The 26881-nt window shown below is 44.9% G+C and overlaps 1 protein-coding gene across 2 annotated transcripts; it reads left to right on the top strand.

Moving 5' to 3' along the window:
- The first annotated feature begins 389 nt into the window (after positions 1-389).
- LOC121566884 (WD repeat and FYVE domain-containing protein 1) lies at positions 390-26881 on the top strand. Of its 2 annotated transcripts, none has more exons than XM_041876782.2 (12): positions 390-576; positions 14914-14981; positions 15123-15196; positions 15412-15466; positions 16420-16570; positions 16730-16863; positions 21430-21556; positions 21868-21973; positions 22426-22527; positions 22885-23015; positions 23204-23312; positions 23805-26881. In XM_041876782.2, exons 1-12 carry the CDS (start codon positions 440-442, stop codon positions 23862-23864), a joined length of 1254 nt encoding a protein of 417 aa, XP_041732716.1. In that variant the 5' UTR covers positions 390-439; the 3' UTR covers positions 23865-26881. The 2 variants fall into 2 exon arrangements, with proteins under 2 accessions (XP_041732716.1, XP_041732717.1); XM_041876783.2 differs by having other exon boundaries at positions 16730-16842.

A 26881-nucleotide genomic window follows, 5' to 3' on the forward strand; every position in this document is an offset into this window, starting at 1 on the left:
GCATGTGAATGGTGTACGGAGTGTATGGTTGATGAAACAGTGAATCAAGCATGTGTTGATGCATTGTTGTAAGTACTGGTATGTAGAAGAGAGGGAAATATCAATGTGTAGGGTTATTGGGGATGGGGGAGGGTTTGATAAAAGTTAGTAGGGCTCTTTTTAATTTTCTTATTAGTACAGGATTAGATAGTAGGGTTTAGTTTCTTTTAATGTTTGTTTCTTAATTCATTTAGTCTGTCAACTGTGATTGACTACACACTCCAGTACAGCAGTTCCCGGCATTCACCTCTTAACGTTTGTTTACGGACACCCATAATATTATAGTAGAAGAAGAAGAAAATCAAGGGATTTGCGCTGCTATTCTAGACATTACATTAATCCTACTCAACCTCTTAGCTGTCAGCAGATTGTCGCGTTCGGAGAAAAAGAAAACATAGCCATGGCGGCAGAGATTCATTCCAGGCCTCAAAGCTCAAGACCAGTTCTTCTAAATAAGATCGAAGGACACTCTCACGCGGTCAATGCTGCAGTTTTGATACCGAAAGAGGACGGAGTGATCACGGTTAGCGAGGACAGGTAGGTTGGCTGACGCCCCATTAGCTAGCATGCTAACGTTAGCAGTTATCCAGACCAAGATCTAGCTATTAGTTAGCCAGATAACGGTAGCTGGCTAGCTTGTTAGCCTACTTACTAGGTTATCATTTGCATGGGGACCAGACAGTGAATTTCTAAATGCACCGTCTGGAACATCATGACACTGTTTGATTCTGGAAATGGTCCTCAGGTCCTCTACAAGCCGGAATGTAGAATACAATTATATTTGAATTTACTCTGCCGATTGTTGGTCCTTCAGCTTTTCGAAATTCTTGACAGAATATCCACAGGAAAGGATTGTTTTGTCGACTTTTTACAACACCGGTACTGAAGTTGAGATTTCTATCACCCTGGCACATGCTCAAAACCATGTAAACACCTGCAAGACCATAGAGATCCTATTAAATTACTAGGGGGCTAGCTACAAAGATTTGTATAACTAACCCAAGATTGACCAGAGCCTGTCTTTCCAATGGGAGCAAATGAATCATAGTGGACAGAACAAGAAAGGCGGTGGGCAGAGCCAAGCACGAGCTAGTGAGATCCTATTGGCCCGTTTTTAGCCTTTATTTGCATATTTCCGTCAGGGAATCCTACTCTGAAGTGCGCTTGTGCAATAACTCGATTCGCCCTTGCACTCCTTAAACAACGCCATTTTTTTACATCCGGTGAAATATCTTGCTCATTGTTGTATCTGTGCTAGCTATGTCATGAACCTAAACAGTTCCATAATGGGGCGAAAATGGAAGCCATCTTCCTCAGGGAGAAATCCAAAACCAGTCTAATTGGAATGAATGGCAGTAGAGGCATAAGTGCTGCGTTTCCTTCTTTTACTTATGCAGGAAAATAAAAGTAAGGCATGTGATGTATCAGAAATTGTCTGATGGAATTATAGTAAACCTAAAATATTGTCATATAATTATAAATACAGTTTATACATCTTTTATACACATTTCTGCATAAATAGCCTCTAAAATTATATGTAAACAGACCATACATGTCTCAGATTTAGTTTTCTTGGAAAGCTGTGATTGCTATTAAGATACAATATCAGTACTTGTTGCATTTACAACTTGTCTAAGTCCTATCATCAACTGATTTGAGCCAGTGTATGGCTGTGGATTGACTGCATTGTTTGAATGGAATAATTCCTCTAAAACGGTCTGGCTAGCTAGCTAACACGCATACAGTGCAGATAAATTCTTATCACAGCACTGGCAAACCATGGTTGACCAACTCCCTGACCAACATGGCTGATCTTTGGACTATCATAATTAGGTTCATGTCCATTTTAGTATTCTAATTACTAATTCTATGTGCAAGATTTCGGTTGGTATGCATGGTTTTGTTAAGTGAATTATTTAACAAACTATTTCAGTGTCTCTGTGCGTCTCCCAAAATCAAGAAACGGACAGAGTCCCGGTCTGCATAGTCAGAGATATTTATTCATTGAGAATTCTGCCATCACAATTTCAGAGTCCATCTTTTATACTCATACGTCAAACAAAAATACCTCCTCTCTGTAGGCAGGCTGTAGTTTTCCACTTTATAATTGCTCTCCTGACCATCAGTTCACACACATACACACACATGCATACACACACACATGCATTTTCTTATCATAGTCTCTCTCCTCCCTAAATTCCTCAGTTATCTTGGTTTCTCAGTTGCCTGTAGACAGTTTTCCTTGTCCTTTGTTGTCTGTCCTAACTCTTACTCACATTGCTAAATAGTAGCACAATGTCATCATCTTTACTGGTCCTACACACATTACCAGGTAGTAGATTCTAACACATCTCACACAGTTTCAGAGTGTAATAATTAGTCACTACTAAGAAAGTACTAATCATACTTAAAACAAGAACATTTCACAATTATATTTAAGGGTGGAACATTTAGTCATTACTTTTAACCTGCATATATAATTAATTTCTATATCAGGTTTGCATGCGTTTACTTCTGTCTTGTGCGTGTGCCTTCTGTCATGAGCAAAACACATCTTGATTACCACACACATAGACCCACGTTTTGAAGTCTGTTTAATAATACTTTCCTGTGGATATTTTGTCTCAAATTTCGACCAATTGAGGGACCAACACCAGGGACAATCGGCAGAGTAAATTCAAATATAATTTTATTCAACATTAGTGACAGACAAAGGACATTTAGGATTTGTCTATGGAAATGTGCGTGGCGTTGTCTACATCATTTCAAGACATCGCCACGTTCCGTGGCTAGGTTATTATCAAACATGACCAAACTGCTCGCTGTCCTCTGCCTAAATAGCCTGTAAACCAATGATCTATATGTACACGCACCTCCATCTTGGCACTCCCCCACCATTGGAAAAAATATGGAATATGGAAGTTATACAAAATGCATTTGTTCATGTCTACCTTTTGTTTTTTCCACTTTTATTCTATTAGACACCTTCATGCATATTTAAAAATGGTATTATGTGAGCTAAACATTTTATAATATTTTATATATTTAAAAACATTTAACTTAAGTATAATTTTTTGATATGACTAATGTTACTGTCCCCACCAGGGGCGTCATGCACCTCAAAAACTGAGGGGGCACAAATTACGTGAGGATGGGTGGGGGCTAGCACCCCCGTCTGTAAATTGGATAATTTTGCATTTTTCAAACACCTGAAACAACCTTTTCCTGCAATCTAGAGCCATAATCATTTTGCTTAATTCTATGTATATCTAAGCATACCTCTTGAGCTGTTGAGCTGTCTGTATCTTCCTGACTGGTGGTTATTTTTTTTAAAGAAACTAAATATGCTTCTCTGCTGAAATCTGTGTAAAAGATGGAAAATGATGGTAGTCTTATTCAGTACATTTAGTAATTGCTTGCTTTTCTAAAGTCTACCAACCTTGCAAGCAGGCATGCCAACTAAGATAGTTAGATAAGCTAGCTACTCTAACTTGATTGATATCCTGAAATGGCTTCTTGGTAGCTAGTTATGAAGTTGGGAGATTGGGAACCTATCGGGGCTAGCTAAATCCAACTTCAAAAAATTGCTAGGTGGCTATTGTCAGGGTTGAGTGTAGAGGTGGTGTAGAATTAGGCGCAGGACACACAGAGGTTTCGAATAGCGTCTTTAGTAAAGTCCAAAAAAACGAGCCAAACAAGGCAACAGGCTACAGGCGAACTTTACGCACAACAGTAAAGTATGCTAAGGCGCACAAAGTGCAGCACTCTCTCTCAAAACACAAAATACAGAGAGAACAGAAATGACGAACTAGCACACAACGTGACAAGGAAACAATTACACACAACACCTGACCAAACTCAAGAGAACTAAATAGGACGCCTAATGAACACTAATAAGGAACAGGTGTAGCAAAACAGACAAAACAAATCAAACATAGAAACATAGAACGGTGGCAGCTAGTACTCCGGAGACGACGACCGCCGAAGCCTGCCCGAACAAGGAGAAGGAGCAGCCTCGGCCGAAACCGTGACAGTATCCCCCCCCTTGACGCGCAGCTCCAGCCATGCGCCGACCCCGGCCTCGGGGACGACCAGGAAGACGCGGAGCAGGGCGCGTGGGATGACCACGATGGAACTCGGTCAGAAGAGACGGGTCTAGGATGTCCCTCCTCGGCACCCAGCACCGCTCCTCCGGGCCGTACCCCTCCCACTCCACGAGATATTGGAGACCCCCCATCCGGCGTCTCGAATCTAGGATGGACCGAACAGTGTACGCCGGAGCCCCCTCGATGTCCAACGGGGGCGGAGGAGTCTCTTCTATCTCATAGTCCTGGAGTGGACCAGCTACCACCGGCCTGAGGAGAGACACATGGAACGAGGGGTTAATATTCTTGTAATCAATGGGCAGTTGTAACCTGTAACACACCTCGTTCAATCTCCTCAGGACTTTAAAAGGCCCCACAAACCGCCGACCCAGCTTCCGGCAGGGCAGGCGGAGGGGCAGGTTTCTGGTCGAGAGCCAGACTCGATCTCCAGGTGCGTACACTGGCCCCTCACTGCGGTGGAGATCGGCGCTCGTCTTATGTCGACGGATGGCCCGCTGCAGGTGGACGTGTGCAGCGTTCCACGTCTCCTCCGAGCGCCGCACCCACTCATCCACTGCAGGGGCCTCGATCTGGCTCTCATGCCAAGGTGCCAGAACCGGCTGGTACCTAACACACACTGGAAAGGGGGTTAGTTTAGTGGAGGAGTGGCGGAGAGAGTTCTGTGCCATCTCGGCCCAGGGAACATATCTCGCCCACTCCTCCGGCCGGCCCTGGCAATACGACCTCAGAAACCTACCCACATCCTGGTTGACACGTTCGACCTGCCCAATACTCTCCGGGTGGTAACCCGAGGTAAGGCTCACCGAAACCCCCAACCGTTCCATAAACGCTCTCCAAACTCTGGAGGTAAACTGGGGGGCCTCGATCAGACACTATATCCTCGGGTACCCCGTGAATGCCGGAAGACGTGGGTAAATAGAGCCTCAGCGGTCTGTAGGGCAGTAGGAAGACCCGGCATGGGAAGGAGACGACAGGCCTTCGAGAACCGATCCACAACGACCAGGATGGTGGTATTCCCCTGGGAGGGGGGAGGTCTGTAACAAAATCCACCGAGAGGTGAGACCAGGGTCGTTGTGGAACGGGCAGGGGTTGTAACTTACCCCTGGGCAAGTGTCTGGGCGCCTTACACTGGGCACACACCGAGCAGGAGGAGACATAAATCCTCACATCCCTGGCTAACGTTGGCCACCAGTACTTTGTGCTAAGGCAGTGCACTGTCCGGCCAATACCTGGATGCCCAGAGGAGGGTGACGTGTGAGCCCAAAAAATTAGTCGATCCCGGACCTCGAGCGGGACGTACGTCCGACCCACCGGACACTGTGGAGGGCTAGGGTCGGTGCGTAACGCCCGCTCGATCTCCGTATCGACCTCCCATACCACCGGTGCAACCAGACAAGACTTAGGTAGTATGGGAGTGGGCTCAACGGACCTCTCCTCCGTGTCATACCGCCGAGACAGGGCATCTGCCTTCCCGTTCTGGGACCCAGGGATGTAAGTGATCTTAAACACGAACCGGGCTAGAAACATAGTCCACCGAGCCTGGCGAGGATTTAGTCTCCTAGCTGCCCGAATGTATTCCAGGTTACGGTGGTCAGTCAAAATGAGAAAAGGGTGTTGAGCCCCCTCAAGCCAATGCCTCCACACCTTTAGGGCTTGTACCACGGCTAACAGCTCCCTGTCCCCTACGTCATAATTGCACTCCGCCGGACTGAGCTTCTTCGAATAAAAAGCACAGGGGCGGAGTTTAGGTGGTGTGCCGGACCGTTGTGAGAGAACGGCCCCGATACCGGCTTCAGACGCGTCCACCTCCACTTGGAATGGTAAAGCGGGATCCGGATGCGCCAGCACCGGAGCCGAGGTAAACAGGTCCTTCAGTCTCCCAAAAGCCCTGTCCGCCTCAGCTGACCACCGCAAGCGCACCGGACCCCCCTTCAGAAGGGACGTTATGGGAGCTGCCACCTGTCCAAAACCCCGGATAAACCTCCGGTAGTAATTCGCAAAACCCAAGAACTGCTGCACCTCTTTAACCGTGGTTGGGGTTTGCCAATTACGCACGGCTGACACACGGTCAACCTCCATCTTCACCCCTGACGCAGACAACTGATAACCCAAAAAGGAGACCGACTCCTGGAAGAACAGACATTTCTCTGCCTTGACATACAGGTCATGCTCCAACAACCTCCTCAACACTCGGCGCACCAGGGCTACATGCTCGGCTCGGGTAGAACTGTACACCAGAATATCGTCTATGTACACAACTACTCCCTGCCCCTGCATGTCCCGGAAAATCTCATCTACAAAGGATTGGAAGACTGATGGAGCATTCATTAACCCGTATGGCATGACGAGATACTCGTAATGACCGGAGGTAGTACTAAATGCTGTCTTCCATTCATCGCCCTCTCTAATGCGCACCAAGTTATATGCGCTCCTGAGGTCCAATTTTGTGAAGAACCGTGCCCCGTGTAATGACTCCGTCATAGTCGCAATCAGAGGGAGTGGATAACTATATTTTACAGTAATCTGATTGAGACCGCGGTAATCAATACACGGGCGCAAACCTCCATCCTTCTTCTTCACAAAAAAGAAGCTAGAGGACGCGGGCGAAGTGGAGGGCCGTATGTATCCCTGTCTCAGAGACTCGGCAATGTATGTCTCCATCGCCCTCTTCTCCTCTTGTGACAAAGTATACACATGGCTCCGCGGGAGCGCAGCTCCTGCCTGGAGGTCTATCGCACAATCCCCCCGTCTATGAGGCGGCAACCGCGCCGCTCTCGTCTTGCTAAACACGAGTGCCAAATCCTCATACTCGGGGGGGAATGTGCAGTGCGGGCATCTGGTTCGGACTCTCCACCGAGGTCGCCCCTACGGAAACACCCAGACATAGCCCCTCACACTGGGCAGACCACCCCTTAAGAGCCTTCTCTCGCCACGAAATAGTAGGATCATGGGTAATCAACCAGGGAAGCCCCAGTACCACCGGATACGCAGGAGAGTCGATCAGATAGAGCTGAATCGTCTCCTCATGACCCCCCTGCGTCTCCATCCTAAGTGGCACTGTGACCTCCCTAATCAACCCGGATCCTAACGGACGGCTATCTAGGGCATGTACCGGGAAAGGATTATTTACCGAAAGGAGAGGGATCCCTAACTCTACACAGAATTTACGATCCACAAAATTCCCAGCTGCGCCTGAATCTACTAGCGCCTTATGCTGGGAACGAGGTGCAACCTGTGGAAAACAAACAGGTATAGTTATGTGTACGACAGAAAGCTCTGGGTAAGTGGGGCGCCTACTCACCTGGGAGGACTCCCCAATGCGTGGGCTGCCTTCTCTTCCACCAGGAGACCCTCCCCAGCACCTAGCCGCGGTGTGCCCTCCACGGCCACAGTTGGTGCAGGGGACGGCCCCCCTCGGGCTCCTTCTCCTCCGTTCTCTAGCGCCAGCACCTCCGAGCTCCATAGGACTCGGCTCGGAGGTGCTGGAGGGTGGAATGGGCAACCCCCACCCGGGACGCCCGCGAGAGGCGAGCAGGGTGTCCAGCCGAATGGCCATGTCAACCAATTGGTCAAACGAAAGCGTGGTATCCCTACACGCCAACTCTCTCTGGACGTCCTCCCGGAGGCTGCAGCGGAAGTGATCTATGAGGGCCCGCTCATTCCACCCTGCATCTGCCGCTAGAGTCCGGAACTCCAGTGCAAACTCCTGAGCGCTCCTCATCCCCTGCCGGAGGTAGAATAGACGCTCCCCCGCCGCCTTCCCCTCTGGTGGATGGTCAAACACTGCACGGAAGCGGCGGGAGAACTCCGCATAGGTGATAGTAGCGGCGTCTATTCTCCTCCATTCGGCGTTGGCCCACTCCAACGCCTTGCCGGTGAGACAGGAGATGAGGGCGGAAACGCTCTCGTGTCCCGAGGGAGCCGGGTGTACGGTGGCGAGGTAGAGTTCAACTTGCAGCAGGAACCCTTGACACCCGGCAGCGGTGCCGTCGTACGCCCTCGGGAGCGAGAGCCGAATCCCACTGGGTTCCGGAAGTTGGACAGGCGGACTGATCGATGGCGTGGTAGGTGGGGGCGTGGGTACCCCGCTGGTCTCCCATCGATGGAGGGTGTTCATAACTCTATCCAGAGCGTGTCCGATTTGATTAATCCTGTCCTCCTGTCCACGAAGACGCTCCTCGATGATTTCACTGGGTGCGGTAGCTCCTGCTGATTCCATAACTGGTGTGTAATTATGTCAGGGTTGAGTGTAGAGGTGGTGTAGAACCAGGCGCAGGACACACAGAGGTTTCGAACAGCGTCTTTAGTAAAGTCCAAAAAAACGAGCCAAACAAGGCAACAGGCTACAGGCGAACTTTACGCACAACAGTAAAGTATGCTAAGGCGCACATAGTGCGGAACTCTCTCTCAAAACACAAAATACAGAGAGAACAGAAATGACGAACTAGCACACAACGTGACAAGGAAACAATTACACACAACACCTGACCAAACTCAAGAGAACTAAATAGGACGCCTAATGAACACTAATAAGGAACAGGTGTAGCAAAACAGACAAAACCAATCAAACATAGAAACATAGAACGGTGGCAGCTAGTACTCCGGAGACGACGACCGCCGAAGCCTGCCCGAACAAGGGGAAGGAGCAGCCTCGGCCGAAACCGTGACAGCTATTAGTATTACATAGAAACCACAACAAAAATAGTGTGTAAAGCTGTCATCAAGGCCAAGGGTGTCTATTTGAAGATCTCGAATATAAAATATATTTTGATTTGTTTAACACTTTTTTGGTTACTACATGATTCCATATGTGTTATTTCATAGTTTTGATGTCTTCACCATTATTCTACAATGTAGAAAATAGTAAAAATAAAGAAAAACCCTTGAATGAGTAGGTGTTCTAAAACATTTGACCGGTAGTATATATATGTGTATGTATGTATGTATGTATGTATGTATATATATACAGTGGGGAGAACAAGTATTTGATACACTGCTGATTTTGCAGGTTTTCCTACTTACAAAGCATGTAGAGGTCTGTAATTTTTATCATAGGTACACTTCAACTGTGAGAGACGGAATTTAAAACAAAAATCCAGAAAATCACATTGTATGATTTTTAAGAAATTAATTTGCATTTTATTGCATGACATAAGTATTTGATACATCAGAAAAGCAGAACTTAATATTTGGTACAGAAACCTTTGTTTGCAATTACAGAGATCATACGTTTCCTGTAGGTCTTGACCAGGTTTGCACACACTGCAGCAGGGATTTTGGCCCACTCCTCCATACAGACCTTCTCCAGATCCTTCAGGTTTCTGGGGCTGTCGCTGGGCAATACGGACTTTCAGCTCCCTCCAAAGATTTTCTATTGGGTTCAGGTCTGGAGACTGGCTAGGCCACTCCAGGACCTTGAGATGCTTCTTACGGAGCCACTCCTTAGTTGCCCTGGCTGTGTGTTTCGGGTTGTTGTCATGCTGGAAGACCCAGCCATGACCCATCTTCAATGCTCTTACTGAGGGAAGGAGGTTGTTGGCCAAGATCTCGCGATACATGGCCCCATCCATCCTCTCCTCAATACGGTGCAGTCGTCCTGTCCCCTTTGCAGATAAGCATCCCCAAAGAATGATGTTTCCACCTCCATGCTTCACGGTTGGGATGGTGTTCTTGGGGTTGTACTCATCCTTCTTCTTCCTCCAAACACGGCGAGTGGAGTTTAGACCAAAAGCTCTATTTTTGTCTCATCAGACCACATGACCTTCTCCCATTCCTCCTCTGGATCATCCAGATGGTCATTGGCAAACTTCAGACGGGCCTGGACATGCGCTGGCTTGAGCAGGGGGACCTTGCGTGCGCTGCAGGATTTTAATCCATTACGGCGTAGTGTGTTACTAATGGTTTTCTTTGAGACTGTGGTCCCAGCTCTCTTCAGGTCATTGACCAGGTCCTGCCGTGTAGTTCTGGGCTGATCCCTCACCTTCCTCATGATCATTGATGCCCCACGAGGTGAGATCTTGCATGGAGCCCCAGACCGAGGGTGATTGACCGTCATCTTGAACTTCTTCCATTTTCTAATAATTGCGCCAACAGTTGTTGCCTTCTCACCAAGCTGCTTGCCTATTGTCCTGTAGCCCATCCCAGCCTTGTGCAGGTCTACAATTTTATCCCTGATGTCCTTACACAGCTCTCTGGTCTTGGCCATTGTGGAGAGGTTGGAGTCTGTTTGATTGAGTGTGTGGACAGGTGTCTTTTATACAGGTAACAAGTTCAAACAGGTGCAGTTAATACAGGTAATGAGTGGAGAACAGGAGGGCTTCTTAAAGAAAAACTAACAGGTCTGTGAGAGCCGGAATTCTTACTGGTTGGTAGGTGATCAAATACTTATGTCATGCAATAACATGCAAATGAATTACTTAAAAATCATACAATGTGATTTTCTGGATTTTTGTTTAAGATTCCGTCTTTCACAGTTGAAGTGTACCTATGATAAAAATTACAGACCTCTACATGCTTTGTAAGTAGGAAAACCTGCAAAATCGGCAGTGTATCAAATACTTGTTCTCCCCACTGTATATAAATATAAATATATATATATATATATATACAGCTCTGGAAAAATTTAAGAGACCACTGCACATTTTTCTTAAATCAGCATCTCTACATGTATGACAGCCATTCCATTCCAGTGTCTGTTGAATTCCAACACAGGCACACCTCATTCTACTGAATTAGGTACTGATTAGGTGATCACATGAACCAAATCTTATTTAACGAGGAAAAGTATAAAAACCACTGCTCTGGTCATCACTATCCTCTTGCAATAGGACCAGCTGGATGGCAAAAACAGTGCTAATAGTACCTCAAAAGTAATATTAATCAAAAAATAACTATTGACCATGCCAAAAGAGTTCAAAAGGAAAGTTTTGAGTGAGGAAAAGAAGGGTTCAATTCTGGCTTTACTGGCAGAGGGATACAGTGAGCGTCAGGTTGCTTCCATCCTTAAAATGTCAAAGACGGCGGTTCATAAGAACAAGGTCAAGCAGCAGACATTGGGAACAACAAAGCTACAGACTGGCAGAGGGCGAAAACAACTCTCTACTGACCGGGATGACCGCCAACTAATTCGAATGTCACTCAACAACCGTAGGATGACATCAAGTGACCTACAAAAAGAATGGCAAACGGCAGCTGGGGTGAAGTGCACGGCGAGGACGGTTCGAAACAGGCTCCTAGGGGCAGGGCTGAAGTCTTGCGAAGCTAGAAAAAAGCCCTTAATCAATGAGAAGCAAAGAAGAGTCAGGCTGAGGTTTGCAAAAGACCATAAGGATTGGACCGTAGAGGACTGGAGTAAGGTCATCTTCTCTGATGAGTCCAATTTTCAGCTTTGCCCAACACCTGGTCATCTAATGGTTAGACGGAGACCTGGAGAGGCCTACAAGCCACAGTGTCTCACACCCACTGTGAAATTTGGTGGAGGATCGGTGATGATCTGGGGGTGCTTCAGCAAGGCTGGAATCAGGCAGATTTGTCTTTGTGAAGGATGCATGAATCAAGCCACGTACAAGGTTGTCCTGGAAGAAAACTTGCTTCCTTTTGCTCTGACATTGTTCCCCAACTCTGAGGATTGGTTTTTCCAGCAGGACAATGCGCCATGCCACACAGCCAGGTCAATCAAGGTGTGGATGGGGGACCACCAGATCAAGACCCTGTCATGGCCAGCCCAATCTCCAGACCTGAATCCCATTGAAAACTTCTGGAATGTGATCAAGAGGAAGATGGATGGTCACAAGCCATCAAACAAAGCCGAGCTGCTTGAATTTTTGCGCCAGGAGTGGCATAAAGTCACCCAACATCAATGTGAAAGACTGGTGGAGAGCATGCCAAGACGCATGAAAGCTGTGATTGAAAATCAGGGTTATTCCACCAAATATTGATTTCTGAACTCTTCCTAAGTTAAAACATTACTATTGTGTTGTTTAAAAATGAACATGAACTTATTTTCTTTGCATTATTTGAGGTCTGACAACACTGCATCTTTTTTGTTATTTTGACCAGTTGTCATTTTCTGCAAATAAATGCTCTAAATGACAATATTTTTATTTGGAATTTGGGAGAAATGTTGTCAGTAGTTTATAGAATAAAACAACATTTTTATTTTTACCCAAACACATACCTATAAATAGTAAAACCAGAAAAACGGATAATTTTGCAGTGGTCTCTTTTATTTTTTTCCGCAGCTGTGTATATATATGTATGTATATATTAAACAGGACGAATCTGAGGGGGCATGTGCCCCTGTGTCCCCTATGGGCATAATGCCTCAGCAATCCAGGGTTTATATACACTACCGTTCAAAAGTTTGGGGTCACTTAGAAATGTCCTTGTCCTTTAAAATAACATAAACTTGATCAGAAATACAGTGTAGACATTGTTAATGTTGTAAATGGCTATTGTAGCTGGAAACGGCTGATTTTTAATGGAATATCTACATAGGCGTACAGAGGCCCATTATCAGCAACTATCAGTCCTGTGTTCCAATGGCACGTTGTGTTTGCTAATCCAAGTTTATCATTTTAAAAGGCTTATTGATCATTAGAAAACCCTTTTGCAATTATGTTTCTCAAACTAGACATTCTAATGTATTTGTCCTCTTGCTCAGTTGTGCACTGGGGCCTCCCACTCCTCTTTCTATTCTGGTTAGACAGTTTGCGCTGTTCTGTGAAGGGAGTAGTACACAGCGTTGGTTTCTTGCCAATTTCTCGCATGGAATAGCCTTCATTTCACAGAACAAGAATAGACTGATGAGTTTCAGAAGAAAGTTATTTGTTTGAGCCTATAATCGAACCCACAATTGCTGATGCTCCAGATACTCAACTAGTCTCAAAAAGGCCAGTTTTATTGCTTCTTTAATCAGCACAACAGTTTTCAGCTGTGCTAACATAATTGCAAAAGGGTTTTCTAATGATCAATTAGCCTTTTAAAATGATAAACTTGGATTAGCAAACACAACGTGCCATTGGAACACAGGACTGATGGTTGCTGATAATGGGCCTCTGTACAACTATGTAGATATTCCATAAAAAAATCAGCAGTTTCCAGCTACAATAGCCACTTACAACATTAACAATGTCTACACTGTATTTCTGATCAATTTGATGTTCTTTTAATGGACTAAAAAATAGCTTTTCTTTCAAAAACAAGGACATTTCTAAGTGACCCCAAACTTTTGAACGGTAGTGTACATTATTGCTGTAAACAATGGCTTGTTGTGGGACGAATCAACTTTGCTCCAAGAGGCTACTGCCTAAACAGTTTACAGCTTTCGTAGGTGTTAGCTATAGCAAATAGTGTTTATTTATTGATTTTAGCAAGTTAGCTAGCTAATAGGTATGGAATGCATATCCTCAGGGCATATAATTGATGTGTGTAACGCTAGCTGCACAATCCTGGCACCGACATCAGGATATTATTGATTTGTGTACGAGTTGGTGTACATTTTTCTACCTGTTGCGCTACATACTAAGGCTGGGGATTGCCAGGGACCTCACGATACGATATTATTACAATACTTTGGTTACGAGACTTATTGCGATTCTCACGATTCTATATGTATTGCGATTTGATACTGTGATCTTATTGCGATTCGATGTTCCAAACATATTGCTCACCATATGTCTGCTGCAGAGGGACGAGAGCCATGAGAAAACTAGTTTTGATCAGTCATGGAAATTAAAGTCCTCAAAACAAATGGGCTCCCTATTTAAAAAGAAGATGGAGAACAAGCTATGAAGGAAAAATACTGGAGTTTTGGTGCAGGTACAGCAAACTAGTGCAAAAATAAAATCGTCAAAAAATGTCCCGATTATGTAACTGTATGTTTTTGTTTTCAGTCATTTTGTACACCCCCTGACCCCTAACCACACAATTTAGACACAAAAGAGATGTAAGCCTAAACACCTTCCTCCAAAAAGTCATGCATAAATGGTGAGGAAGAGAGAGTAGCATGGGCACTTCTCTAGAGAGGGAGGCCATCCTCTTCTGGTCAATTTTAGGGCAACAGGCATAGATCAGAGCAAATTAATGTGGCGGTCATGCTTGGTCAATTGTACATTGAGGAGCAATATCCTGAGCAAGGTATAGAGACAATTGAAAGCTCTGAAGCGACACCCTTCCCTGCCAACCATAGGATAAGCTTCTCATGGTTGAAGAGAAAAGGAACGTTTTTGAGGAATGGAGAATCAAATAGTATGAGATGTTAGTTCAGGATTCTTTATTTTATATCTCATGACTGGACTGTTGTAATGGCACTGTACTCTCCTTTCGTATCACGAGTCACAATGATGTCACGAGTCACAATGATCTTGTGGCTTGAGAATTACATTACATTTACATTTCAGTCATTTAGCAGACGCTCTTATCCAGAGCGACTTACAGGAGCAATTAGGGTTAAGTGCCTTGCTCAAGGGCACATCGGCAGATTTTTCACCTAGTCGGCTCGGGGATTAGAACCAGCGACCTTTCGGTTACTGGCACAACGCTCTTTAACCACTAAGCTACCTGCCGCCCATTCATGGCGTTATAAAACTGTATTGTATTGCAATAGAGGAACTGACGTTTTTACACAGTTATTTTCGTCCCAAGTAGCCCAAGGTCTAGTACTGTGATCCCTATTCACATTTGAGACTTATCATGCTGCACTTTCAGGAACGGTGCCAAGAGGGGCACTTGTAGTTTGAATATGACATTTCCTGTGTCCTATGTCCAGAACTATCCGGGTATGGCTGAAGAGAGACAGTGGACAGTACTGGCCCAGCATCTACCACACAATCTCCTGTAAGTACCACAACCGATTAGAAGTAGTCCTTAGTTGACACATCCAGTAGATGCTAAAAATAGCTGAAGTGTATACTATTGAATAAAAACATTGGCCATACACAATTGTTTTTCAATGCATATTTTTCTTTTCTGTACTAGCGCCGTGCTCCTGTATGTCGTACCACCATGACAGCAGGCGCATCTTCATAGGGCAGGACAACGGGGCCATTGTGGTGAGTGAGCTGAATGAAGCCTTAAAGATTACCTCATGCTTAAACCCCAGTCTATCTGTGTTTGACTGGACTCATAACATGCCATTCTGGTTCACACTGACCCATTTTCCAATGTTTCCCTACTTTGAATGAGAAGCAAGCTACAGGTATGAAGTTACATGGAATATGAGTGTGACTGGTAACTGATCTTTACTATTGTTTGGTGGTCCTAACAGGAATTCCTTCTGTCTGAAGATTTCAACAAGATGAACCATGTGAAGACCTATCCTGGTGAGATCTGAGAGGGGGTTTCCTGCCTTTACAAAGCCAATGAGAACTAAGAAGCTTTGGTGATGTAGACATGATATGATCTCTAGTGTTCCTTAATGGAGTCTTGTGTATCAGTAACGGTATAATGATCTGCTATTGCAGTGATCATTTCTCTTTAGTGTGTATTAGATGTATGTGTGTCTGTCTACTGGGCTGTGTTCTGCAGTCCCGCCCAGTCCCATGGAAAATCATCTGGTCCCTACCCAGCATGCCTATGGGCAAATGTCCCTCTGTGGACTCGAACAGGAAATAGAGGCTGATGTCATTGCTGCTTAGAACACATAATAATAATAATAATAATAATAATAATAATAATAATAATATGCCATTTAGCAGACGTTTTTATCCAAAGCGACTTACAGTCATGTGTGCATACATTTTTACGTATGGGTGGTCCCGGGGATCGAACCCACTACCCTGGCGTTACAAGCGCCATGCTCTACCAATTGAGCTACAGAGGACCACATGCATGCACACAATCACAGAACCAGACCCACAGTGTAAGAGGAGAAAGTAATCATTGTCCAAGCAACAACAGCTTGATGATCCACCACCACCTCATATTGGCTGAATATTGTTAGGTTATTACAGTCCCCTTCCCCCCAGGCTCAGAGAATATGTTATCTGTGACTAACAGCCTAGCCATGCAGCCTGGACCTTTCTCTCATCACTGGAAAATCCCTGCTTTGGGAAACTTGAGTTTTAAGCATTCGATGCCAAAAAACAGATGTCACTGTGGAAGTTTCCAGCAGTTCTCTTCCAGCAGAGAAAATGAGCCCAGAACAGAAAAGCTCCATTAAGTGATCTATAGTAATTTAACTCACTCAAACCTTTTGTAGAAAGTTGAATGTAGAATGAATTAAACATTTGTGTGTGCGTGTATTTAACCCATTGGTGTTTGTGTGTGTGTCCAGCCCATCAGAACCGTGTGTCAGACATGGTGTTTTCTCTGGAGAGCGAGTGGGTGGTGAGCACCGGACACGACAAGAGTGTGAGCTGGATGTGCACCCAGAGCGGCAGTATGCTGGGACGCCACTACTTCGGCTCCTGGGCCTCCTGTCTACAGTATCCTTCTCTGTGTGTATGGGTGTGTGTGTGAGAGCTGGACAGGTGTCCGTTTGTATTGTAATGTTCATATTCCAAAGAATGATTTCTTGTGTCAAAGGTCACTTCCTGTCTGTCCTATGTGCCCTTCCTGTGTATCTTCCTTGACTCTGTGTGTAGGTATGACAACGACACCCAGCATGCCTTTGTAGGGGACTACTCAGGACAGATCACCCTGCTGAAACTGGAGAGACAGACTTACTCCACCATCACCACACTGAAGGGCCATGAAGGTAACACACACACCACAGGAGGTTGGTGGCACCTTAATTAGGGAGGACTGGCTAGTGGTAATGGCTGGAGCAGAATCAGTGGATTGGTATCAAATACATCAAACACATGGTTTCCAGGTGTTTGATGCCATTCCATTTACTCCGTTCCGGCCATTATAATGAGCCGTTCTCCACTTAGCAGCCTCCTGTGATGTACACACAAGGACACATGTATACTGTACATCTGCCTATGCACAATATGGAAATGGACACCGCAAACTGCTCAGATGCCATCTCTAACTGACAATCATTTAAAAAGAGGAAATCTTGCTAGCAGATTGAATGGCGCTATACTGTATCATCATGCAGTTTTGCAGTGCTGTGATTTTTCTCTCACTCTGGTTGCCTGTTTTCTCTAGTAATTTCCCTGTGATTCACCACAACCTTCTAAAATCAAATACAATTTTATGTTTCACATGCTTCGTGAACAACAGGTGTAGACTAACAGTGAAATGCTTACTTACGTGTCCTTCCCAAAAATGCAGAGAGAAAACAAGAGAAATAATAGAAAAATAATAACACAAGGAATAAATGCACAATGAGTAACTATAACTTGGCTATATACACAGGGTACCAGTACGGGGTAATTGAGGTAGATACACTATATATACACAAAAGTATGTGGACACCCCTTCTAATCAGTGGATTCGGCTATTTCAGCCACACCCGTTGCTTACAGGTGTATAAAAAATCGAGCACACAACCATGCAATCGCCATAGACAGACAGTGGCAGTAGAATGGCCTTACTGAAGAGCTCAGTGACTTTCAACGTGGCACCGTCATAGGATGCCACCTTTCCAACAAGTCAGTTTGTCAAATTTCTGCCCTGCTAGAGCTGCCCCGGTCAACTGTAAGTGCTGTTATTGTGAAGTGGAAAAATCTATGAGCAACAACGGCTCAGCCGCGAAGTGCTAGGCCACACAAGCTCACAGAACGGGACCGCTGAGTGCTGAAGCGTGTAGCGCGTAAAAATCATCTGTCCTCGGTTGCAACACTCAAGTTCCATACAGCCTCTGGTAGCAACGTCAGCACAAGAACTGTTCGTCGGGAGCTTCATGAAATGGGTTTTCATGGCCGAGCAGCCGCACACAAGCCTAAGATCACTATGCGCAGTGCCAAGCTTCGGCTGGAGTAGTGTAAAGCTCGCTGCCATTGGACTCTGGAGCAGTGGAAATGCGTTCTTTGGAATGATGAATCACGCTTCACATTCTGGCAGTCCGATGGACAAATCTGGGTTTGGCGGATGCCAGGAGAACACTACCTGCCCCAATGCATAGTGCCAACTGTAAAGTTTGGTGGAGGAGGAATAATGGTCTGGGGCTGTTTTTAATGGTTAGGCTAGCCCCCTTAGTTCCAGTGAAGGGAAATCCTTAATGCTACAGCATACAATTACATTCTAGACGATTCTGTGCTTCCAAATTTGTGGCAACAGTTTGGGAAGGCCCTTTCCTGTTTTAGCATCACAAAGCCCCCATGCACAAAACGAGGTCCATACAGAAATGTTTTGTCGAGATCGGTGTGGAAGAACTTGACTGGCCTGCCCAGAGCCCTGACCTTAACCCCATCGAACATCTTTGGGATGAATTGGAACACCAATTGCAAACCAGTTTTAATCGCCCAACATCAGTGCCCAACCTCACTAATGCTCTTGTGGCTGAATGGAAGCAAGTCCCCGCAGCAATGTTCCAACATCTAGTGGAAAGCCTTCCTAGAAGAATGGAGGCTGTTATAGCAGCAAAGGGGAGACCAACTCCATATTAATGCCCATGATTTTGAAATGAGATGTTTGACGAGCAGATACACTACATGACCAAAAGTATGTGGATATGTACATACAGTGGGGAGAACAAGTATTTGATACACTGCCGATTTTGCAGGTTTTCCTACTTACAAAGCATGTAGAGGTCTGTAATTTTTTATCATAGGTACACTTCAACTGTGAGAGACGGAATCTAAAACAAAAATCCAGAAAATCACATTGTATGATTTTTAAGTAATTAATTTGTATTTTATTGCATGACATAAGTATTTGATCACCTACCAACCAGTAAGAATTCCGGCTCTCACAGACCTGTTAGTTTTTCTTTAAGAAGCCCTCCTGTTCTCCACTCATTACCATTATTAACTGCACCTGTTTGAACTCGCTACCTGTATAAAAGACACCTGTCCACACACTCAATCAAACAGACTCCAACCTCTCCACAATGGCCAAGACCAGAGAGCTGTGTAAGGCCATCAGGGATAAAATTGTAGACCTGCACAAGGCTGGGATGGGCTACAGGACAATAGGCAAGCAGCTTGGTGAGAAGGCAACAACTGTTGGCGCAATTATTAGAAAATGGAAGAAGTTCAAGATGACGGTCAATCACCCTCGGTCTGGGGCTCCATGCAAGATCTCACCTCGTGGGGTATCAATGATCATGAGGAAGGTGAGGGATCAGCCCAGAACTACACGGCAGGATCTGGTCAATGACCTGAAGAGAGCTGGGACCACAGTCTCAAAGAAAACCATTAGTAACACACTACGCCGTCATGGATTAAAATCCTGCAGCGCACGCAAGGTCCCCCTGCTCAAGCCAGCGCATGTCCAGGCCCGTCTGAAGTTTGCCAATGACCATCTGGATGATCCAGAGGAGGAATGGGAGAAGGTCATGTGGTCTGATGAGACAAAAATAGAGCTTTTTGGTCTAAACTCCACTCGCCGTGTTTGGAGGAAGAAGAAGGATGAGTATAACCCCAAGAACACCATCCCAACCATGAAGCATGGAGGTGGAAACATCATTCTTTGGGATGCTTTTCTGCAAAGGGGACAGGACGACTGCACCGTATTGAGGGTAGGATGGATGGGGCCATGTATCGCGAGATCTTGGCCAACAACCTCCTTCCCTCAGTAAGAGCATTGAAGATGGGTCATGGCTGGGTCTTCCAGCATGACAACAACCCGAAACACACAGCCAGGGCAACTAAGGAGTGGCTCCGTAAGAAGCATCTCAAGGTCCTGGAGTGGCCTAGCCAGTCTCCAGACCTGAACCCAATAGAAAATCTTTGGAGGGAGCTGAAAGTCCGTATTGCCCAGCGACAGCCCCGAAACCTGAAGGATCTGGAGAAGGTCTGTATGGAGGAGTGGGCCAAAATCCCTGCTGCATGTGTGTGCAAACCTGGTCAAGACCTACAGGAAACGTATGATCTCTGTAATTGCAAACAAAGGTTTCTGTACCAAATATTAAGTTCTGCTTTTCTGATGTATCAAATACTTATGTCATGCAATAAAATGCAAATTAATTTCTTAAAAATCATACAATGTGATTTTCTAGATTTTTGTTTTAGATTCCGTCTCTCACAGTTGAAGTGTACCTATGATAAAAATTACAGACCTCTACATGCTTTGTAAGTAGGAAAACCTGCAAAATCGGCAGTGTATCAAATACTTGTTCTCCCCACTGTATAGGTAGGGATAAAGTGACTAGGCAACAGGGTAGATAATTAAGCAATAAGGCCAGAGGAGGTGTGGTATATGACCAATATACCACGGTTAAGGGCTGTTCTTATGCAGGACGCAACGTGGAGTGCCTTGATACAGCCCTTTGCCGTGGTATATTGGCCATATATCACAAACCTCTGAGGTGCCTTCAATGGCTATAGTTCATTATTACATGTTCTATGTTTGAGCTGCTTTTGAAAGCAAAAGTCGAATTGAAAACATTATTGGCTTTGTTGAATTCGATTTTCATAATAGCAAACTAGGACTGATGGTTTGGTTAGCTAAACTTTGGTTACTAAGGCAACTAGCTACTGTACTATCTACTCTAGTAAACTTGCTAGCTACTTCAGTGGATGTTGAACACATTTCTACCTGTAAATGAACACATTTCTAGCGGCAAATGTGTTAAATTATAGCCATGGTATAACGGATAATCAACAAGGGGCTATGCGTTCAATGGAAAATAATGAACGACGTGGAATGTGTGTTCCACAACGCGCTAGTGGAATGGAACTTACCTTCCGCGGAGGTGCATTATTTTCTAGAGAACGCAAGTTCCACTCCGCTAGCGCTTCATGGAACACACATTCCACGTCGTTCATTATTTTCCATTGAAAGCATAGCCCCTCGTTGATTATCCTTTACGTAGCAATCGCGTATGTGATGAGTCAAAAGAGTGCAAAAAGGGTCAATGCAGATAACCAATAGCTACCCGGACTAACTATTTACCTGTCTTATGGCTTGGGAGTAGAGGCTGGGATGTTCAGGGTCATGTTGGTTCCAGACTTGGTGCATAGGTACCGCTTGTCGTGCGGTAGCAGAGTGAACAGTCTATGACTTGGGCGGCTGGAGTCTTTGACAATTTTAGGGCCTTCCTCTGACACCGCCTGGAATAGAGGTCCTGGATGCCAGGGAGCTCGGCCCCAGTGATGTACTGGGCCGTACGCAGTACCCTCTGTAGCACCTTGCAGTCGGATGCCAAGCAGTTGCCATACCAAGCGGTCACACTACCAACCACCAGTCTGTTGTGTCATAACCTCCTGTTCTCGCGCTCTCCCCCTCTCAGGTAGTATTGGAGCTCTGTGGTGGGATCCTGTTCAGAGGCTTTTGTTCTCAGGGGCATCTGACCACAGTGTCATCATGTGGGACATCGGGGGCCGCAAGGGACGCACACTACTGCTCCAGGGACACCAGTAAGAGGGAGGGAGTGTATGTGTGTGTGTCATATGCTTGTCAGTAGCAAGGCTCTGTAGGTCAGTACCAGCTATCACAGGGAGCTGTTCACTACGGAATGTTTTACCATCTGTGAGCTCCTCAGATGGCGTAGCTATCAGTCAGTGGAGTTCCTCTGAAGAACTATCATTATGTTACTATATTAAACAAGTCAGCTTTATGTCTGGGATTCTTTGGAAGATCACTTTGAATATTTTCTACATTATTCCTTCTCTCCTTTTTTCTCACCCCTCTCTCTCTTTTCCTCTCTCTCTCTCCTCCCCGTCTCCAGTGAACGAGTGCAGGCGGTGCGCTACCTGCAGCTGACCAGACAGCTGGTGTCCTGTTCTGCAGATGGAGGCATCACAGTGTGGAACATGGACACTCCCAGAGAAGAGGTAGGTATATCAGTAGCCAGGAATACATCTCAATGCCTCTGTTCATCTCCTCCTCTCCTTCTGGTCCAAAAACATGCTGTAGTTTGCCCACCTCTGACTTAGAGGCTGCTGAACTCCCAGTTGGTAGAGCATGGCTCTTGCAACGCCAGGGTTGTGGGTCCGATTCCCACGGGGGGCCAGTATGAAAAATGTATGCACTCACTAAAACTGTAAGTCGCTCTGGATAAGAGCGTCTGCTAAATGACTAAAATGTAAATGTAAAAATGTTACGGAGCATCACCAACTCCCTACTGCCCTCTGGTGTTGAAGGTTCAACACTGCTACAAAGTAGCATCTCTCTCGCTCTCTCTCTCTCTCTCTCTGTAACTCTCTCTGTAACTCTCTCTCTGTAACTCTCTCTCTGTAACTCTCTCTCTGTAACTCTCTCTCTGTTCCTGCTTGACTCTCTACAGGCTCCTCAATGGTTGGACAGTGACTCGTGTCAGAAGTGTGAGCAGCCTTTCTTCTGGAACGTCAAACAGATGTGGGACTCAAAGACCATTGGGCTTCGGCAGGTGAGAGGGCAGGCAGCCTCTGGTATAGTCCAGAGCCTTGTATAGAGACTATAATACATAGCCATTACTGTTGTAAGAATTGCCTTGTAACTGTATAATATTAATGGTAGAAATACAGGAACTAGGAGTGATCAGTCCATATTCTTTTACCCTTGGCTGATGCTGATGTGAGACTCTAAAACCATTGGGCTTCGGTGGGTGAGAGGGCAGGCGTAGCCATTATTGTAATACAAATATCCTTGTGACTGTATAGTAGTGGTAGAAATATACATACAGGCAGATAGAAATACAGGAACTAGGAGTGATCAGTCTTTATTATTTGACTCTTGGCTAACCCTCATGTGTTTCCTGGTTCAGCACCACTGCAGGAAGTGTGGCAAGGCGGTGTGTGGGAAGTGTAGTTCCAAGCGCACTACATACCCTGTGATGGGCTTTGAGTTCCAGGTGCGAGTGTGTGACACCTGCTACGACACCATCAAGGACGAGGAGTGAGTAATAGAGCATAATAGAGTAATAAAAACATCCCAAAACAATCTTACTAAGATGAGTGTCTGCTAAATGACTCAAATGTAATGTTAATAATATAATACTGTAATGGAGTATAATAAAAATGTGTGACTCAGATTTACTTTTGTCTTCTTCATCCCACCTCCTCATTCCTTGTCTCGTCTTCCAGTCGTACTGCGTTAGCAACGTTCCATGAGGGGAAGCACAACATAGCCTTTATGGACATGGACCCTTCCAGAGGCCTGATGGTGACCTGTGGCAGCGACCGTGTCATCAAGGTCAGACATACTATCAGCCCTGATCACTCACTGGTGGTCAGATGGACAGTCCCTGATCAATGGGGATTAAACCCAGTACTTTTTTTGTATATGCTTGGAAAGTGGGAATGTTGTAGAACGTCAAAATGTAAACATTAATGGAGACATCTTGCAGTTTTGGAGACAGCATCGCCTTTGCTAGCAAAGAGATTTACAGTGGCTAGTTAACAGTAAGTAAGTGAATTGTTTCACCCCAAAGTTAGCCAAGATTATTAGCTAGCCAGCTAAAATTGTTTAGAGTTAGTTAGCAGTCTCTTCGACACTATTTTGCTAGCTACGTTAGCACTGCCGTGTCTCCAAAAATTACAAGCTGTCGGTTGTTTACATTTTACCATTGTGACGTACATCCATGCATATTCACTTTCTGTGCGTATTAATGTCATCTTTGCATATTCATCTGTCTGTTTTTCATCTGACTTTACTAACTCTCTGATTGGCTCTTTCTTTCGACAGATATGGGACATGACGCAAGTGGTTGGCTGTAGCATAGCAACAGGCTTTTCCCCACGTTGATTAACCCCCGCCCTCGATCGGCCCCCAAACTCTGTCCTCTGCTCTACTGACAGGTGTCTCTGTCCTTGGGACCTCTGTTGCCATGGCAACTCCTCTGTCTCCTCGTCCTTCTGGCTCCTCTTCTGTGTCTAGCTGCTTGTGTTCTCTCAACTCCCACTGGACGTTTGGATGAAGATACGTGTGTGTGTGTGTGTGTATTGTGTAAATGGGTGGGTACTAGTGTTCGTAACCTTTCGCTTGATTTGGTGTCAGTTTTGTACGAGAGAAGTTAAGTATCAAATGTGTCTCAGGTCTAACTTCCAGTGTGTACCCGTTCAGCGGAGCGCCAAGCACAATGTTCTAAATGTGTGTGAATGGAAGGAGCAGTGTTGGTGTTTTGTGTTTACTTATGTTAGACTTCTGTCAGGTTTCTTTGACATAGTGGGTCAGCTATAATTCCTCTTGCACTGTAATAGTGGACTGCTAACACTCACCTATTGGCTGCTGACCCAACTTTCTAGATTTTAAATATTGTAATGCTAACCATAACAACACAGCTTTTATATATGCATATGCATAGTGTGTACAGTATGAGATGTAGTGTGCTTATCGCTGTATATCCCTCACTGATCATGAGGTCAGTTTCTCTCTTTCTCGCTAGTCCTACTCTCTCCCCCTCTCTCTTTCTCATTCTCTCTCTTCACTAGTTGGCCTTAAACTCACTTGTTTATCTCAGGAGGAGGAGATGGAAGAGTCATTAGAGGGCATGGCTGTATGTGCCAGGTTGACGGCTCGAGCTGTCACCATGGCAACCCTGGCCGAGCAGTAGCCACAGCTGTTCTCCCCCAGACTGTACAAATATCACTTCTTGTCCTGATAACCAAGACCCCATACTCTGTTGCCTTTGCGATAAGTTAAGATGAATTTGCGTATAATGAAAAACGGTGTAAGGTTTTGAACGAGAGGTTTTTGTTAGGCTTTTGCTCTCTTTAGACAGGCACTTAGGTACTGAAATGGTACTGTATGAAAGTCAATGTAGCACTATAGTTCCCATGCACGCTGATGTTTTACGCTCTTTCATCTCACTTTGGGATTGTGGGTAAAATTAGAAGCTGCTTGCGTTTCCTCCAAGGCCTTAAGAGAGAGGGACGCGCCAAGCCTTCTAGAACCTTCAAAACGCTCACGACTGTTCTCTCACACGTATGCACATGTACACACTCTGCTCTGTAGCATAGCTGCATTTTTCTCTCAACCGTCACCCATGAATACTTAGCATTCAACACTATTGACTTGCTTCTAGTTTCTGTCTGTCAGTCACTCTCCCACTCTGTTTTGCTTCCAGAGCACCATAAGGTTCTCCACTGCACTGAAATGCACTAATTGTGGTTTAGAGAGCAGATGTACTGTGCATTTTAAAACACTTTTTTGTAAGTTCGATTTTTGGGAGATTTGCTTCGTTACGGCTTGAGTTGCGTAGCGTCCTTAAACTGGTAAATATTTGGCTAATTTGTGGTATGTTAGACTAACGCTTGCCTTAAGGTAAAACTGAACATGACGTGGGAGTTCCGATTTTCAAATGTAATCTCATTCCAGTTTTGATCACGTAGTGTATAATATTTATATTTGTAGCAATGTGTTTATGATTGTTTCTGGTTGTTTACGTCATGTACACTTCATGTATAGGATGGTGGTGGTGAGTTCACACAGAGACAGGATGTGGTCACACAGACAGGATGATGTCACAGGATGATGTGGTCACGAGATGTGCTGATGTCACTGAGAAATCTGTCACAGATGTGCTTACCCTGTCATGTCAGAAACATGATGACATCTCTGGGAGACATGTTTATGACATCACAAATATTGTGACATCACAGTGAGGTCACAGAAGCGGCAGGTAGCCTCAGCGGTTAAGAGTGTTAGGCCAGTAACTGAAGGGTCGCTGGTTCGAATCCCCGAGCCGACTAGGTGAAAAATCTGTCGACGTGCCCTTGAGCAAGGCTCTTAACCCTAATTGCTCCTGTAAGTTGCTCTGGATAAGAGCGTCTGCTAAATTACTAAAATGTAAAGTACAGTCATTAGGGATGTGCAGTGTTTTTGGGGACACTTTTGCTACAGTACAATCAAGGCTCAAGTTCAGCTTTTTTTAAATTGTGTTAGATCAAAAGAAATCTCTGGTGCTCTGTAAACATGACCCTAACCTTAACACTATGAGTTATAGAGGATACCTGAGTTATAGAGGATACTTGGGACAGTTAACTGGAGTCCCAGTGATTTCTGCTCCCAACTAGATTAATTCCATTATGAGGAGTAACCAAGCCACTAACATTTAGAAGCTAATATTTGTGATTCCCTCCACATATTGATCCCAGCACAATTGTGATCAAAACTATTCTGTGGGTATGTTGGTTTGTAATGAAGTTTAAGTCAGTTTGATGGGTCGATCCCATGAAGAAGAATTTGTATACTTTTTACATTATTATTTGTTTATTAATTTTTTTATAGTTATTTGTAATCTCTGGTTCTTTTCATCATATGGTGGTCATATATGTAATTTCACTAAACCCCATCCACATATTCACACAGGTATAAAATAGTAAGATCTCAAACTGGAGCCATATCTAGCAGAGGAGGCTAGTGGGAAGATCTATAGGAGGACAGGCTCATGGAATAAATGGAACGGAGTCAAACATTGTTTCCGTATGTTTGATGTTTGATACCGTTCCATTTATACCATTCCGGCCATTACAATGAACCCGTCCTCCTATAGCTCCTCCCACCAGCCTCCTCTGAATTCTACAGTATACATTCTCTATTACTCTGTTAACCTCTTTGTTGTTGTTTGTCATTATATCATGTCATACTGCTCGTAAAATAATAATGTTTTTCTGACGTTGTTATATATCTCTAATTGTATTTTTAAAGAGAAACTCTTGATAATATTGACAGCTCTGGCTTTAGTCTCCCTGGGGCACTCTGTTCTGTCACGATGAGGAAATAAATAAAAGCGTAATAAAGATATAAATTCAGACCTGTTA

Source organism: Coregonus clupeaformis, chromosome 5 (assembly GCF_020615455.1).
Source record: "Coregonus clupeaformis isolate EN_2021a chromosome 5, ASM2061545v1, whole genome shotgun sequence".
Lineage (NCBI taxonomy): Eukaryota > Metazoa > Chordata > Actinopteri > Salmoniformes > Salmonidae > Coregonus > Coregonus clupeaformis.

Excerpts from the sequence above, each read along its gene's own strand:
- LOC121566884 (XM_041876782.2), top strand. The coding sequence starts at position 440 with ATGGCGGCAGAGATTCATTCCAGGCCTCAAAGCTCAAGACCAGTTCTT. Across the intron at positions 21,557-21,867 it reads CTACTGCTCCAGGGACACCA|TGAACGAGTGCAGGCGGTGC; the intron begins GTAAGAGGGAGG and ends CCCCGTCTCCAG. Across the intron at positions 23,016-23,203 it reads GACACCATCAAGGACGAGGA|TCGTACTGCGTTAGCAACGT; the intron begins GTGAGTAATAGA and ends CTCGTCTTCCAG.